This window comes from Helianthus annuus, chromosome 17, assembly GCF_002127325.2.
Source record: "Helianthus annuus cultivar XRQ/B chromosome 17, HanXRQr2.0-SUNRISE, whole genome shotgun sequence".
Lineage (NCBI taxonomy): Eukaryota > Viridiplantae > Streptophyta > Magnoliopsida > Asterales > Asteraceae > Helianthus > Helianthus annuus.
In genome coordinates this window covers 5327188-5340028 of record NC_035449.2, presented here as the reverse complement: position 1 = coordinate 5340028, position 12841 = coordinate 5327188, and the positions used below count along the sequence as shown (strand labels likewise).

Sequence of the window (12841 nt, the reverse complement as noted above, 5' to 3'; positions counted from 1 at the left end):
TTTTTACCTTTTCTGATAGGGAGTCATAGACTACCACTGCCTTCTGTCCTATATGACAATAAGTATGGCCCGTAGGCACTTCATCACTAATGGATGCTTTAAATAAATGATCATCTTTATTGACGATTTAACCCATGATTTACCAATCATTAATTTGGGTTTTGGAATCCCTTAATGGATTCGTATATAAGAATGACGCGTGTGATTTTAACGAATCACATCTGCCAAGGATGTTAACATGTTTACAGAGGTTAACAAAAATCTGAATCTTTTAATCAGGTCTTACCATCTTGGCCGGGTCTTATAATGACACCAGGCTAGGTTTCACCATTAAGATTCTTTGGTAGGCACATTAATTTAAAAAGGAATGATTTTTGATTTATTTCATATAATAATGTATATAATAACAAAAATGAAATTTATAACATATATTCCATTAATCATAATAATGGTTACACACTGCCCTAAACGGGACTTTTTAAATAAATAAATACCTACGCAGAGGTTTACAGAAAACAAGTCCACGCAGGGACTAAACACGATAAATGTCCACGTAGGGCTAAAATACTCAAAACAAATGTCCTCGCAGGGACTTGGTTGTAATAGTAAATACTATAGTACATAAAGAGACAAATTATCTCGTTTCTTCCTCCCTTTTAGTAGGTTTGCTAGGCCTTTAAGGAATCCCGATTACTTTTACGTTCTTGCTCAAAGTCTCGTTCCACTCGGTTTAGACGGTGGAGGATTTCTTCCTGCTCCGATGGAGAAAAACGTGGCTGCTGCGACGGTTGTTGAACCGGAGGTCTAGGAGGTGCTGGATACCCATGAGCTGAGTAATCTACTCCCCAAAGGTTTCCATAAGGTCTGTCCGGATGGAGGGCATTGTAATTAGCCGCTACCACGTATGGGTCGGCATCATAATTATAGTTGTAGTGCGTGTGAGTCGGCTGCTTAAACGGGTTGTACGCGGTGGAATCGGCGTACGCTGGTATCGGATTGTCATATCCGAATGGTGGCGGAGGTGGTGCAACTGGTGCAGAATTCCCCTCTGCAGGGTGACCAGAAGGTTCCCCTAACTGTGGTTCTTCAGGTACTGGCGGAAAGTGACTTGCACTCGAGTGGCGAGGGGTGCTAAAGTGGAATTCCCCTCCTCGGGTAGACATCCGCGCGCCTGATCTCCTACGCCTTGGCGGATCAGGAGGTGCTGGTTGAACTGGTGGCGGTGGAGGCAGTGGCGTAACTGCCACGAAACGCGAATCCTCGGAGGGATCCTGTTGCTGCTCATGAGGCGAGAAGTGGTGAGAAGGTGTGAAGTACCAATCACACTGGTTAAACCTTGCTTGGTAACTGTCGGGACCTTGATAGGGTGTTCCATGAAAGGATGACCCATCAGAGATCTCGATAGGATGGTTGGGAGTACCCCTTGCAGGTTCTGTGGGATCCGTGTCCTCGTCCATATCTACCGCATTATCTTCGGAGAAATGGTCTTCGGGTCCTAAAGGGTTATAACCTATTGGTTCTTGGACATAATCAGCCGGATTAAATCGGCCTTGAAAGAAAGGAGTAGGATCGCCATAGGAACGATGCGAAGCAGATCGCTGGAGAGGTATAAACGAAGGTTGAGGGTTACTGGGATTGTTTTCCGAATCTGGTCCAAAAGAGTGACAGTATGAAGGTGTCGAACTGTGTGAGGTAGACCGTCTTGCTGGCTCAAAGAGGTTTCTTCTACGTCTCTGAGGTTCTTCGCTCCTCGTGCTGGAAGGAGCTCGCATGTTTGAAGGTCCGGCCTCGTGATCATTATGAGTAGTGATCGGCCCTTTGCCTCTTCCTCCTCTCTTAATTGCCGGTGGCATATTTCCTGCTTAACAGATCTTTAAATCACAATAAACAATAAAAGACAAACTGGAATAACAATTTGAATTTGTCCTATGTTCTTGTCTAGACTCAAGTATGTGCAATTGTGTCATTGAGATTAAACACATAAAGATAGTGTTTAATTCACTCAACGTTGGCTCTGATACCAACCTGTCACATCCCGATTTCCACGTGTATCACCGGTGGGCCCGGTGGGGGATTACCGTGACGTAGTTGGCAACAATATAGTCAAACCACACAATATATAAATGCAAAGCGGAAGCATAAAGATAAATATATTTCAACTATCGAGTGTAATATCCAAGTATCACAATCGTCGAAATATAATACACAGTGGATCAAAATAAGATAGAAAATAATTGTTCAACAGATATTGGCATCCCAAGCTTGCGAGACTCTAACGATGCTAAGGAGTGGCCAGCCTATTACGCGTAGAACCTGCATTAATCTTTTTGGGGAAAATACGTCAGTTTACACTGGTAAATACATTCAACCGACACTTTTGTAAAATGTTTACAAAAATTGATTTGAATGCACATGGCACAAACTCTTTATAACTTGGGATAATTTATAATCAAATCTTGTAAAAGAATTACATGTTCACTATGCGTTCGGTCGCCCGGGTCGTGCCGGGTTTAAGGTTAATAGACACGCCACAAAGCATAAAGCCGTGGCGGGAAAACCAACGGTTATACTTTTAATAATATAGACACATTACGGGTGTACGCCTACACCCGTGTGTCGGGGTCGTGGCCATTTCGTAAAATGATGCCAAGGATATCCGGGACATGGTCATTAAGCTCCCAAAGGCGTAAAGCCAACAAAACCAATTTTTAAACGGGTCACATTGAAATCACCCGACTACTAATGAGTTGGGGTCAATTGCCCGACCAAGCGGTATTTTAAATACCGTAACCCAAGCCCGTATAACGGAAAATAAGTTAAAAGTATTTACCTGAGCAAGTAATATCCTTAATAAACAAATGCAAGTTTCTTTTACTGGTCTCCCATTCTGGAACGAAGGTTTAAACAACCTATTAGAATCCTAACGGGTCTTCCAATTTAGCCTTAGCTTAGACTGGTCAGTTTTAAAGGATTTATACGGTTTAATCGCGTGAAAGGCGAAAACCGGGAATGGAATGTGGTTTGGACCCAACAAGTTTGAAGACTTGTTTTATATGGGTAATATAACCACACTCTGGATTTTAAGGTCAAAACAATAAGGTTTGACCCGTTTTGGCTAGTTTATGTAAACTAGTTACATAAACCGAACCGTGCACGCAAAAGGCGTAACGGGTAACCGTAAGAGTCCTACACAGGTTTCCTAAGTTAATATGCTTTAAAGAGGTTGTGGTATCAGTAGGATACCTTTCATAATGCCCGTAACGAGTTTAAATCCATTATATGCCCCGTAGGGGTATTTTGGTCATTTTAAAGATTATAAAAGAGGTTTCTGAGTTCTACAGGAAATTTGAGTTCTCTGAACGGTTTATAAAGTCCATATTACTCTATTTATTATTTAAAATCAGTAGCAACTGGAATCGGGTCAAAATACCTTGTAGAACTCAAGTTATGTCCAAAAAGGGTATATTTGGTATTTACCGAACCGATGCCATAACCGCAGGTTATGTGCAGGTTAAAAATGATTAAAAATCTTTAAAAATCTCAAAATATTATTTTACATCAGTGTGTAAAAGGTTTGGTGTCAAAATTTGGGTTTAGATAGGCTTTACGCTAAATGCGCCGTTTTATTACTAAAGTTTTCGTAATTGCGCTATTTAGCATAACTCCTATTCTAGACCTCGGATTGACGTGAAATTTTAGGGACATGCTTAGAAATCAGTAACTAAGGTTATTGTCCTTTCACGTGTTCAAAATTATCTTTTTAAAGTAAAAAGGGCGTTACGGTCAACTTTTAAGCTTTTAGCGGAAATGTGCTAAAGACTCGGACAAACTAAGAACCGGTCACAGAGGGTTATACCATAATGTAACCTGGTCCTAAGAGAGTCCTAAGGCATATCTAACTCATACCATAACAGGTCAGAACTGAAGTCAAAGCAAAAGTCAAAGTTTTGCGACTTTCGGTTCCGAACCGGGTCAAAACAGTAAATGGTCGGATCAAACAAGCTTAGACTAGTAAATATACCTTTTATCATGTTATATGAGTGTTAAAACAGGTTACATGCTATCTACGTTACCGATTATGCATAAAATCGCAAAATAGCATTCTGTTGACTTTTTCTAAGCAAGTTTGACTCGACATTTGGACAAGTTAGTGTGGGAATCAGAGGGTGCCCTTTTAGGGGTTTAATGCCCACATGATTACCAACATATAACTACCTTTGATTCGACAAACCACTGGACCATTTGTGATTTATCGTAAAGTCAATCGTTAATTACGACGGATTGACTTTCAAGCTATAACTATGTAAAAACTAAACCACAAAGGGTTAGGCATACTTACAGAAGCTTGGTACACGACCAGAGATGTTAGAAGAGTGCTCTTGAGCTCCAGAAGTGATCAAGAATGCAGGGTTGAGGTGTGTTTACTAAGTGCACAACTCATGGCCTTTTATAGTGAAAAATGGTGCATTAGATCATGACAACAAGGTCTATAATTGATCATGGATGTTCAACAACTGTCCCTGAGTGTTAGGGGACGTGTAGAGGGCGCCCATGCTGCCATAATTGCATCCAAGGTCGGTTAAAATAGCAAACAGTGAACCTCTGCATGTTTTCTGCAACTGGCGGTCTGACGCGGCCCGCGTTAAGGATCAGGCTACCCTTACGCGGGTCGCCTGAATCCTAATGTCAGGAACCGGATCTGCACTGCTCGCGCGGCCCGCGTAAGCTTCTTGGTTTCTTCGACGCGGCCCGCCTGAGGCTTGATTTCCAAGATTTTCGAATCTTTTGCCATTATTGCCCTGGCCTTTCGGTTTCGAAGGGGTAACTTTGCGATTTGGGCCTCGATTATTTACGAATAAGGGCCTCGGAACCTTTAACCATCTTATTAACCCTTGGTTAATTTATTATTACCTGAAATGCCTTAACTTTCAATGTTTGACGCTTTCAATCCTTATTAACGAATTTGATCATAACTTTCTCGTTTTGAATCGGAACTTCGCGAAATTTATATCGCGCGTTCTAGTGAGTATAATTTACCATTACAAAGCCTCGGGTATGCCCAAAGGTTACTCAGAGGTTTAATTTAAACATGTTGACACATTTGGCCCCTGTAGTTTGTAATTCCTCACTTTCTTCCACAATTTGTTCCGTACGATCCATGATTCATTCGTTTGAAGGTACGAACATCATTTAGGGCTACTGTACAGTATATTTATCCCTCATTGACATTTTTAACCCTCGAATTTGCATACTTCTAATATTTGTCAACTTTGGTCCTTTAATTAGTATTTAATACCACGTGTATACTTATGACACGTGTCACTACATTATTGGACGCAAAATTTCGAGGTGTTACAAATTTATAGGAAAGGCTATCTCCCAAAGAAGAAACCATTGACTAGTGAAATGAGCTTGCAGTGGGGGACTTACCCTTTTGGGGGTTGAAGTGTTTTGACCTGCGGTTAAAAGACTATGCTCTGTGCATTCGTCTTACTTTTGCGGCTTAGGAGAGTTGTTGAAGTAATCAGTGATATGACCGATTACTGTTCACATGATGCTTTATCCTTGCTCCCGGGTTTTTAACCTTTGAACCTTTTAACCCTTTAAGTGTTAATGTGTTTAAGTCATTTTATTTTGGTCTTGGGCTACCCCCGTCATCAGCCCCCCAAGTTAGAGGTTTTTGGGAAATAGGCTCAAAGACTTCTGACTTTTACTCATTTATTTGTTTTGCTTAAAGGCTTCAAGTCTTGAAGGGTTGAAAACGGTTGAGCTTTTTGTTTTTTGAATTTTGACAAGACAGTTGATATGACTTGTGGCAGTTTTTTTGTCAGGCGGCGGTTTTAATTTCTTTATCTAATTATAACATATTGTTTCTCATTTATTTACATTAACTTAGAAGAACAGTCCTTTGCATATTTCCTCTTCAAGTTTTCCCCTTTTCATCATTCAGGTTAGTTCCGCTTCCTTTTTTCTGGTTATTTTCTTTATTCATGGGGGCTCGTAAGGATTTAGCAAAATAATTTTTTTACGATTAAATCAAGAGGAGGTAGAGAATTTCTGTATGGAATGGGGGATTGGGATGAAGTTTAAACCGGTTGCTCCGGCTTGTGATGTTTCAATCGGTAAGTGTCCCCCTGGTTCCATTGCTCTCTATTGTCGCCATTTTGAGTTTTCGAACCTCCGTCACCCGTTTTCGATCTTTGTTTTGAATGTCTTGGAGTATTATCGCATATCCTTTGGCTAGATTCACCCTCAGGATTTGGCTAGGGTTTTACATTTTGAAGTTCTGTGCCGTGCTTCTGGGTATGATCCCACCCTCTTGTCTTTTCGTCGTTTTTTCTGGTTGGCCAAGAATGGTGACTGGTTTACATTCGAGACAACCCAGGTTGACACTTGCTTGATTTCGTCTATGGTCTCTAGCCTTGGTGTCTGGAAAGACCGGTTTTTCTGGGTTTCTGATGAGATTGTCCCTTTTAAACTTGTTTGGAGGCATCCGGATGCCGTCTTAAATGAACCTAAACCTTCTGCTTCTGAGATAAACACTTGTTTCCTTGATACCCTTAGGGAATGCCCCTCGAGGCTTCGTCCCTTTCCCGAGCATTTATTGGTGTTATTGGGTCTTAGTAAGTTATGGGAAAAACGTGATCGAGATCCAGTGCTTATGAGAGATGGGCAGGGTATGCATTTATCTTGCTGTGTTGTTATGTTCTTATTTTTTGCTTGCTTATACATTTCATTTTTGTTTTGTAGTTATGTCTGCACTTGACTTTATCAAGAGTGATGATACTTCCGATGTTGCATTTGATGATGTTGCTGCTACTCCGGGTGAAGATGCAGTTGTTAGGGGATCTGAGCATAGGTTCGAGGGTTCTGGTTATGTGAGTGTTCCCAATGTTAAAGGTTTTACAAAGGCTCCGGGTTCCAAGGTTTCTGTTCGTCGTTCCAAACGTTACTTGAAAGGTGCTGATCAACCTTCTGGCTCAGAGGCCATTGATGTTAGTGATGATATTGAAGTATCGACAGAACAGGCTATTGAGGTTGATGTGTCAAAGGGTAAGGAAAAAGAATTGGTTGTTTCCGGTAAGAAGAAGAAATTGGTCAAGAAGGGTAGCACTCCTACCATCCAGGGTTCGTATGTCAAAAGTGTTGAGAGCTTCGAGGGTCCAGAGGGTGAAGAGGTTTATGTTCCCAACTGGGGGGGGGGGGTTAAAGTTGGAGATAGCTTCAAGGACCCAGCTGTTTGTGCTGAGGTGTTGGCCCATTTTGCTCCTCCTGGTGTCCGGAGTGCCATTTCTGAAATGGAAGCTGATCACTTTATCTCGAGACTGATGTTAAGCTCCTGCAATCTTCAGCTTTATTGGCCGAAGGTGTTACCCGTTTTACCAAGGGTATGCAGGAGTACGAGGATGCTTCCAAGAAGAAAGACAAAATGAAAGCTTCTATGGATGCCATGAAGAAGGAGATTGAGGAGTTCTCCAAGAAAGAAGAAGCTTGGGCGAAAAAGATTGAGGAGTTGACCAGGAGACATGAGATTGAGGTAAACGATCTCAAGAAAAGTTTTGAAGCTGACCGTTTGAAACTGAAGGCTGATAGGGAAGCCTTGAATGTCCAGCAGAAGGCCTTTGAAGAAGAGAAAGATGGTTTAAAGTCCTTGGTTACCCAAGCCACTGGTGATAACCAATGGCTTATTGAGCAAGGTTTCCACCAAGTTGCTACCTATCTTCTTCATTCTAAGGAGTTTAATTCTACTCTTGGAGAAGTTTATTCCAAACTGCTCAACTTGGGGAAATATCAAGGTCTCATTGCCGGTTACAAGCTCCATGAATCTGGTCATCCTTTAGAAAAGTCTCCTTTGTACGGTCTTGAAGCTTCTGAGGTCTTCAAGGGTTCCGTTGAGCAGATGGAGAGGCTGACCTATCCGTATGTCAATCAGGTTGCCGCTTGTTTTGGTAAGCCCCTTTCTGTCTTGCAGGAGCTCAAACCGGGGGGCCTTAACGAAAAGGTTTGTTCTGAATTGCTCGGTTCCCTTTCAAGAAAGCGATCTTATTCAGGAGATAGTGAGGATACCTTTTCGGGAGAACCTGATGCTTCCAAGGATGCGAGTTTAGAAGGTTCAGCAGTTGGTGGTGATGGTGGTTCGAAAGCTAAGAAGTCGAAGAAGACCAAAAAGGCTAAAGGTAACGGTTCTGAGGCCTCTAAGCCTTCTGTTGATGTTTGATTAACATTCGTAGCTTTCTTAGCACCCAAAAACAATTTAATGGTTTGTATGTTACCTTAAACAATCTTAGGTTTTGCAGGAACCCTTAAGGTTCCTGTTTTGTGGTAATGGTTTGGCCTTGATGGCCGTTTGAACAATATCTTAAGTTTACAAGCCACTAAGGCTTGTTTTAACTTACTTGGATGTTTGGAAGCCTGTTTAAGGCTGCTTTTATTATGTTACTAAGTTTCTACTACTTGCCTTGTGTTATATTTTTGTGCTTGTTCCTGTTTAGTAAGGCAGCTTGGTTGGCTTCAAGCTTTCAAGGCTTCTGGCTGTTTGGATGTATATAGCTTGAAGCCTTCAAGGCTTCCGGCTACTACTTTAGTTTTATGACTTGATGTCTTGGTTTGTATTTTTGAGATTGGGTTGTATGCAACCTTTTCACCTGTGTTGTTGCATTGTTCCTTAAATTATTTTTTATTGCATTGTCTTTGTTGGGTTTGTGTTGTCTTTGTGTTTTTTATACCTTAAAGGGTTCAGTGCTGCAGTCACTTAGCCTTGGTATTTTTAACAAGAAGACATAGCACCTATCCTATTATTTTACTTAGCTTGATTTCGGTTCGTAAGCCTGTTTTTTGATAATTTTTCTAAGGCTTAAGGAACATTTGGTGTAGGCTGTTCGGACCCGTCTATGAGACAACTTTGTTTTTAATTACAAGTCTCATGGAGTTGTATTGATTTAGGAACTCACCCCTTGTATACAACTTTGTTCATTCAACCTTGTTCATTCAACCTTTGAACCTATTGAGCGATATGGCCTGGGAGCTAATCCCCTTACATGGCCCTTGCCATGGAGTTTTTTGCTAGGTTCTCAACATGATTTTAGGATAGAAAGACAAATTTAATAAAACATCTTCATTCATTTAAGAGATATAGTGTTACAAAAGGTGATCATAGGACAACTCTTGAAATACAACTTGTGAAATACAAACCAATCTTTCTTGCTCAGACGTGAAACCTCTTAAGGGTTTTTCAATTCCAATGTCTTGGAAGCTTTTTACCTTCTGAGTCTGCTAGCTTATAGGATCCGCCCTTGTGTGCCTCAAGGATTGTATATGGCCCTTCCCATTTTGGGCCAAGCTTTCCCTGGTTCTCTTTTTTACTAGCCTCATTGTTTCTAAGCACCAGGTCTCCTGGCTTGAAACGTTCACTCTTGACTCTCTTGTTGTAGTAAGCTTCCATCCTTTGTTTGTACTTGGCTTCTTGAATTGCAGCTTGGTCTTGTGCTTCCTCTAGGAGTTGTAAGTTCAACATGGTCTCTTTTTGGTTTGCTTCGGGATCCATGTTCACCGTTCTTTGTGTTACAACTCCTACTTCAGCTGGAATCACGGCTTCAGACCCAAACACTAAGCTGTAGGGTGTTCTTTTGTGACTTGTTTTTTCAGTTGTTCTTATGGCCCATAGAACACTTGGCAACTCTTCAAGCCAATTGCTTTCGTGCCTTCCCAATCTGGCTTTGATTCCTTCAACTATGCTTCTATTCGTCCTTTCCACTTGACCGTTTGATTGTGGATATGCCACTGAGCTGAAAACCTGAGCTATTCTGTATTCTTTGCACCAAACGCTGAATGGCTTCTCGGCAAATTGCTTTCCATTGTCGGTGACAAGCACTCACGGCAATCCATAATGACAAATGATGTTTTCCCAAACGAAATCAAAGACCTGTTTGCCCGTAATTTTTGCAAGTGGTTTAACCTCCGGCCACTTGGTGAAGTAGTCTATGGCAACTAGTAACAACTTCACTCCACCTTTGGCTGCTGGGAATGGGCCGACAATGTCCATTCCCCACTTATAAAATGGCCAGGCTGAAGATATCGGGACAAGGTCGTGCTTGGGGCTCTTTGGTACTGGTGCATGAATTTGGCAAGAATCACATTTTCTCAGTTGTTCAGCAGTGTCTCGGTGCATAGATAGCAAAAAATACCCAAGGTTCATTAGTTTAGCAACCACCGTTCTTGCTCCAAAATGGGCTCCGCATATCCCTTCACGAACCTCTCTGATCAAGTACTGGCTTTGTTCGGGACCAACACATCTCAGCAAGGGTGCAAGGCAACCCTTTTTGCAGAGGATTTCACCTTGCAACACGTACTGTCTAGATTTGATTTTAACCATTTCAGCCTCTGTTTGATCAGCAGGTAACTCACCATTTTTAAGGAATTTTTTAATTGGAGTCATCCAATTGGTGCCTTCTTCAGTGATTACGTCTTGAACTTCCAATTCATCAATTGATGGAGCTTTCAACACCTCTACCAATACTTTTTTGGTAAGGTGGGTAAAGGTGAGAGAAGCGAGTTTACTCAAGGCATCAGATTTCTTATTTTGAGACCTGGGAATTTGCTTGATGGTACACGTTTGGAAGGTGTTCATGAACTCTTTGGATTTTTCTTTGTATCTCTTCATATTGGGCTCTTTTGCAACGTAACTGTCATTCACTTGGATTAACACCAGCAAAGAGTCTGTAAACACTTCAAGCTTTTGAACTTTCATTTCCTTAGCCAGCCTTAACCCGGCTATCAATGCTTCGTATTCAGCTTCGTTGTTGGTGGTCTGAAAATCAAATCGAAGAGCATACGTGAATTCTAACCCTTCCGGGTTGATCAGAATGAGCCCAGCCCCTGACCCTTCAACGCTTGAAGCACCATCGGTAAAAGGCTTCCAGGCTTCAAGGTCTGAGGGTTTAGTGGCAGTTGTGTTTACTTCAGTGATTGTTTGCTTTGTGACTTCTACAATGAAATCAGCCAAGACTTGGGCTTTGATGGCTTTTCTTGGAACATAGGTGATGTTATGTTCACCTAGTTCCACTGCCCACTTGGCTAATCGTCCTGAATTTTCAGGTTTTTCAAGCACACTCTTAATGGGTTGGTCGGTGACCACTTGTATAGGGTGTGCTTGGAAATACCTTCGAAGCCTTCTAGCCGTTTGGACTAGGGCTAGAGCAAGTTTCTCCAAGGGAGGATACTTGATTTCTGCCAGTTTTAGAGTTTTGCTGAAGAAATAAACGGGTACCTGAACTTTGTCTCGTTCAATGGTGATGACCACACTTATTGCTTCTTCAGCAACCGAAAGGTATACAGAGATCAATTCTCCCGTTTCTGGGGCTGCAATATCTGGGAGTGAAGCTAGCTGTTGCTTCATCTGGTTGAAGGCTTCCTCAGCTTCTTCAGTCCATTTGAAATCCTTTTTTTTCAGAGCATCCTTTGAGTGTTTTGAAGAAAGGCAACGATCTTTCAGCCAATTTTGAGGTGAAACGTTTTAAGGCTGCAAGCTTCCCGTTTAAGCTTTCTACCTCTTTCTTGCTTCGTGGTGGCTTGGTTTTGAGAACAGCCTTGACTTTGTTTGGATTGGCCTTTATACTTTGTTTTCCCATAATATGCCCCAGGAACTTTCCTTCTTCAAACCCAAACGAACATTTCTCGGGGTTGAGTTTCATGTTGACCTTCCTTAGGTTCTTGAAGGTCTCTTGGATGTCATCAAGCATTTGGTATTCAGTTTTGCTTTTGATTACCAAATCGTCGACATATGCTTCCATATTTCTACCAATTTGGCTGGCAAAGGCCTTATCAACTAGGCATTGTTAGGTTGCACCCACGTTTTTCAGGACAAAGGGCATCTTTTGATAGCAAAAGATTCCTTTGTCCGTATGGAAAGCAGTTTTCTCTTCATCTTCTTCCTTCATGAGAATTTGATGGTAACCCTTGTAAGCGTCGAGAAAACACTTGAAAGGGTAACCAGTGAGGGAGTCAACCTTGAGATCAATTTCTGGCAACGGGTAACAATCTTTAGGACAAGCCTTATTCAAGTCCTTGAAGTCTATGCACATTCTCCAAGAATTATCGGGCTTTCGAACCATGACTGGGTTTGCAACCCAGGATTGATACTTGACTTCCTGGAGAATTCCAGCTGATACAAGCTTTTCAACCTCTTGGCATGCAGCCAAGCTCCTTTCGGGTGCTAGACTCCGCTTCTTTTGGACAACAGGCTTGACTTCAGGTGGTATTTTCAACTCGTGTTCAGCAATGCTTTGAGGGATACCCGTCATATCTTCCAGGCACCAAGCAAAGACATCGCTATAGTGTACTAGTCGTTTTTCAAGATATGAGAAAGTTTCTTGTGAAAGGCTTGGATTAACCCTTATCCTCTGTTCAGGATACTTGGGTTTTATGATTAACCTTTGCTTGTCTTCTTCACTCTTGGAACTTTCACCTTTAACCATGTAGGCCTCTTGAGTAGGTTGAAGGGTTGCAATCCCTCTCTCGGTAGGAAACTTGACTGTTCCATGACTAACAGAAACAACCATGTAGAATGCACACTGCCCCGACCTTCCTATGGTCACGTCATAGTTTGAAGGTATATTGATGACCACAAAAGTGAGAGGTTGGACTCTCTCCTTCTGGCTTTCGCTGAAACGGATATCAAGGGTCAGTTTCCCTAAAGGCTTGAGGGGTATGTCGGCAATACCTTTTAAATAGATTCCTGAGGGTTGAAGCTTTGAACGTTCTTCATTGCTTAAACGGTTGAAGAACTTCTCAAACATGATTTCAGTGGTTGCACCAGTGTTTATGTATGCTCTGCTTGTTTGTA

General features: G+C 41.8%; 1 protein-coding gene across 1 annotated transcript; it reads right to left on the bottom strand.

Moving 5' to 3' along the window:
* Positions 1–9871: 9871 nt before the first annotated feature.
* Positions 9872–11395, bottom strand: LOC110923618. The gene is made up of 2 exons (XM_022167687.1): positions 11267–11395; positions 9872–11110 (listed from the first exon to the last, which is right to left on the bottom strand). Exons 1-2 carry the CDS (start codon positions 11393–11395, stop codon positions 9872–9874), a joined length of 1368 nt encoding a protein of 455 aa, XP_022023379.1.
* Between the last annotated feature and the right edge of the window lie 1446 nt (positions 11396–12841).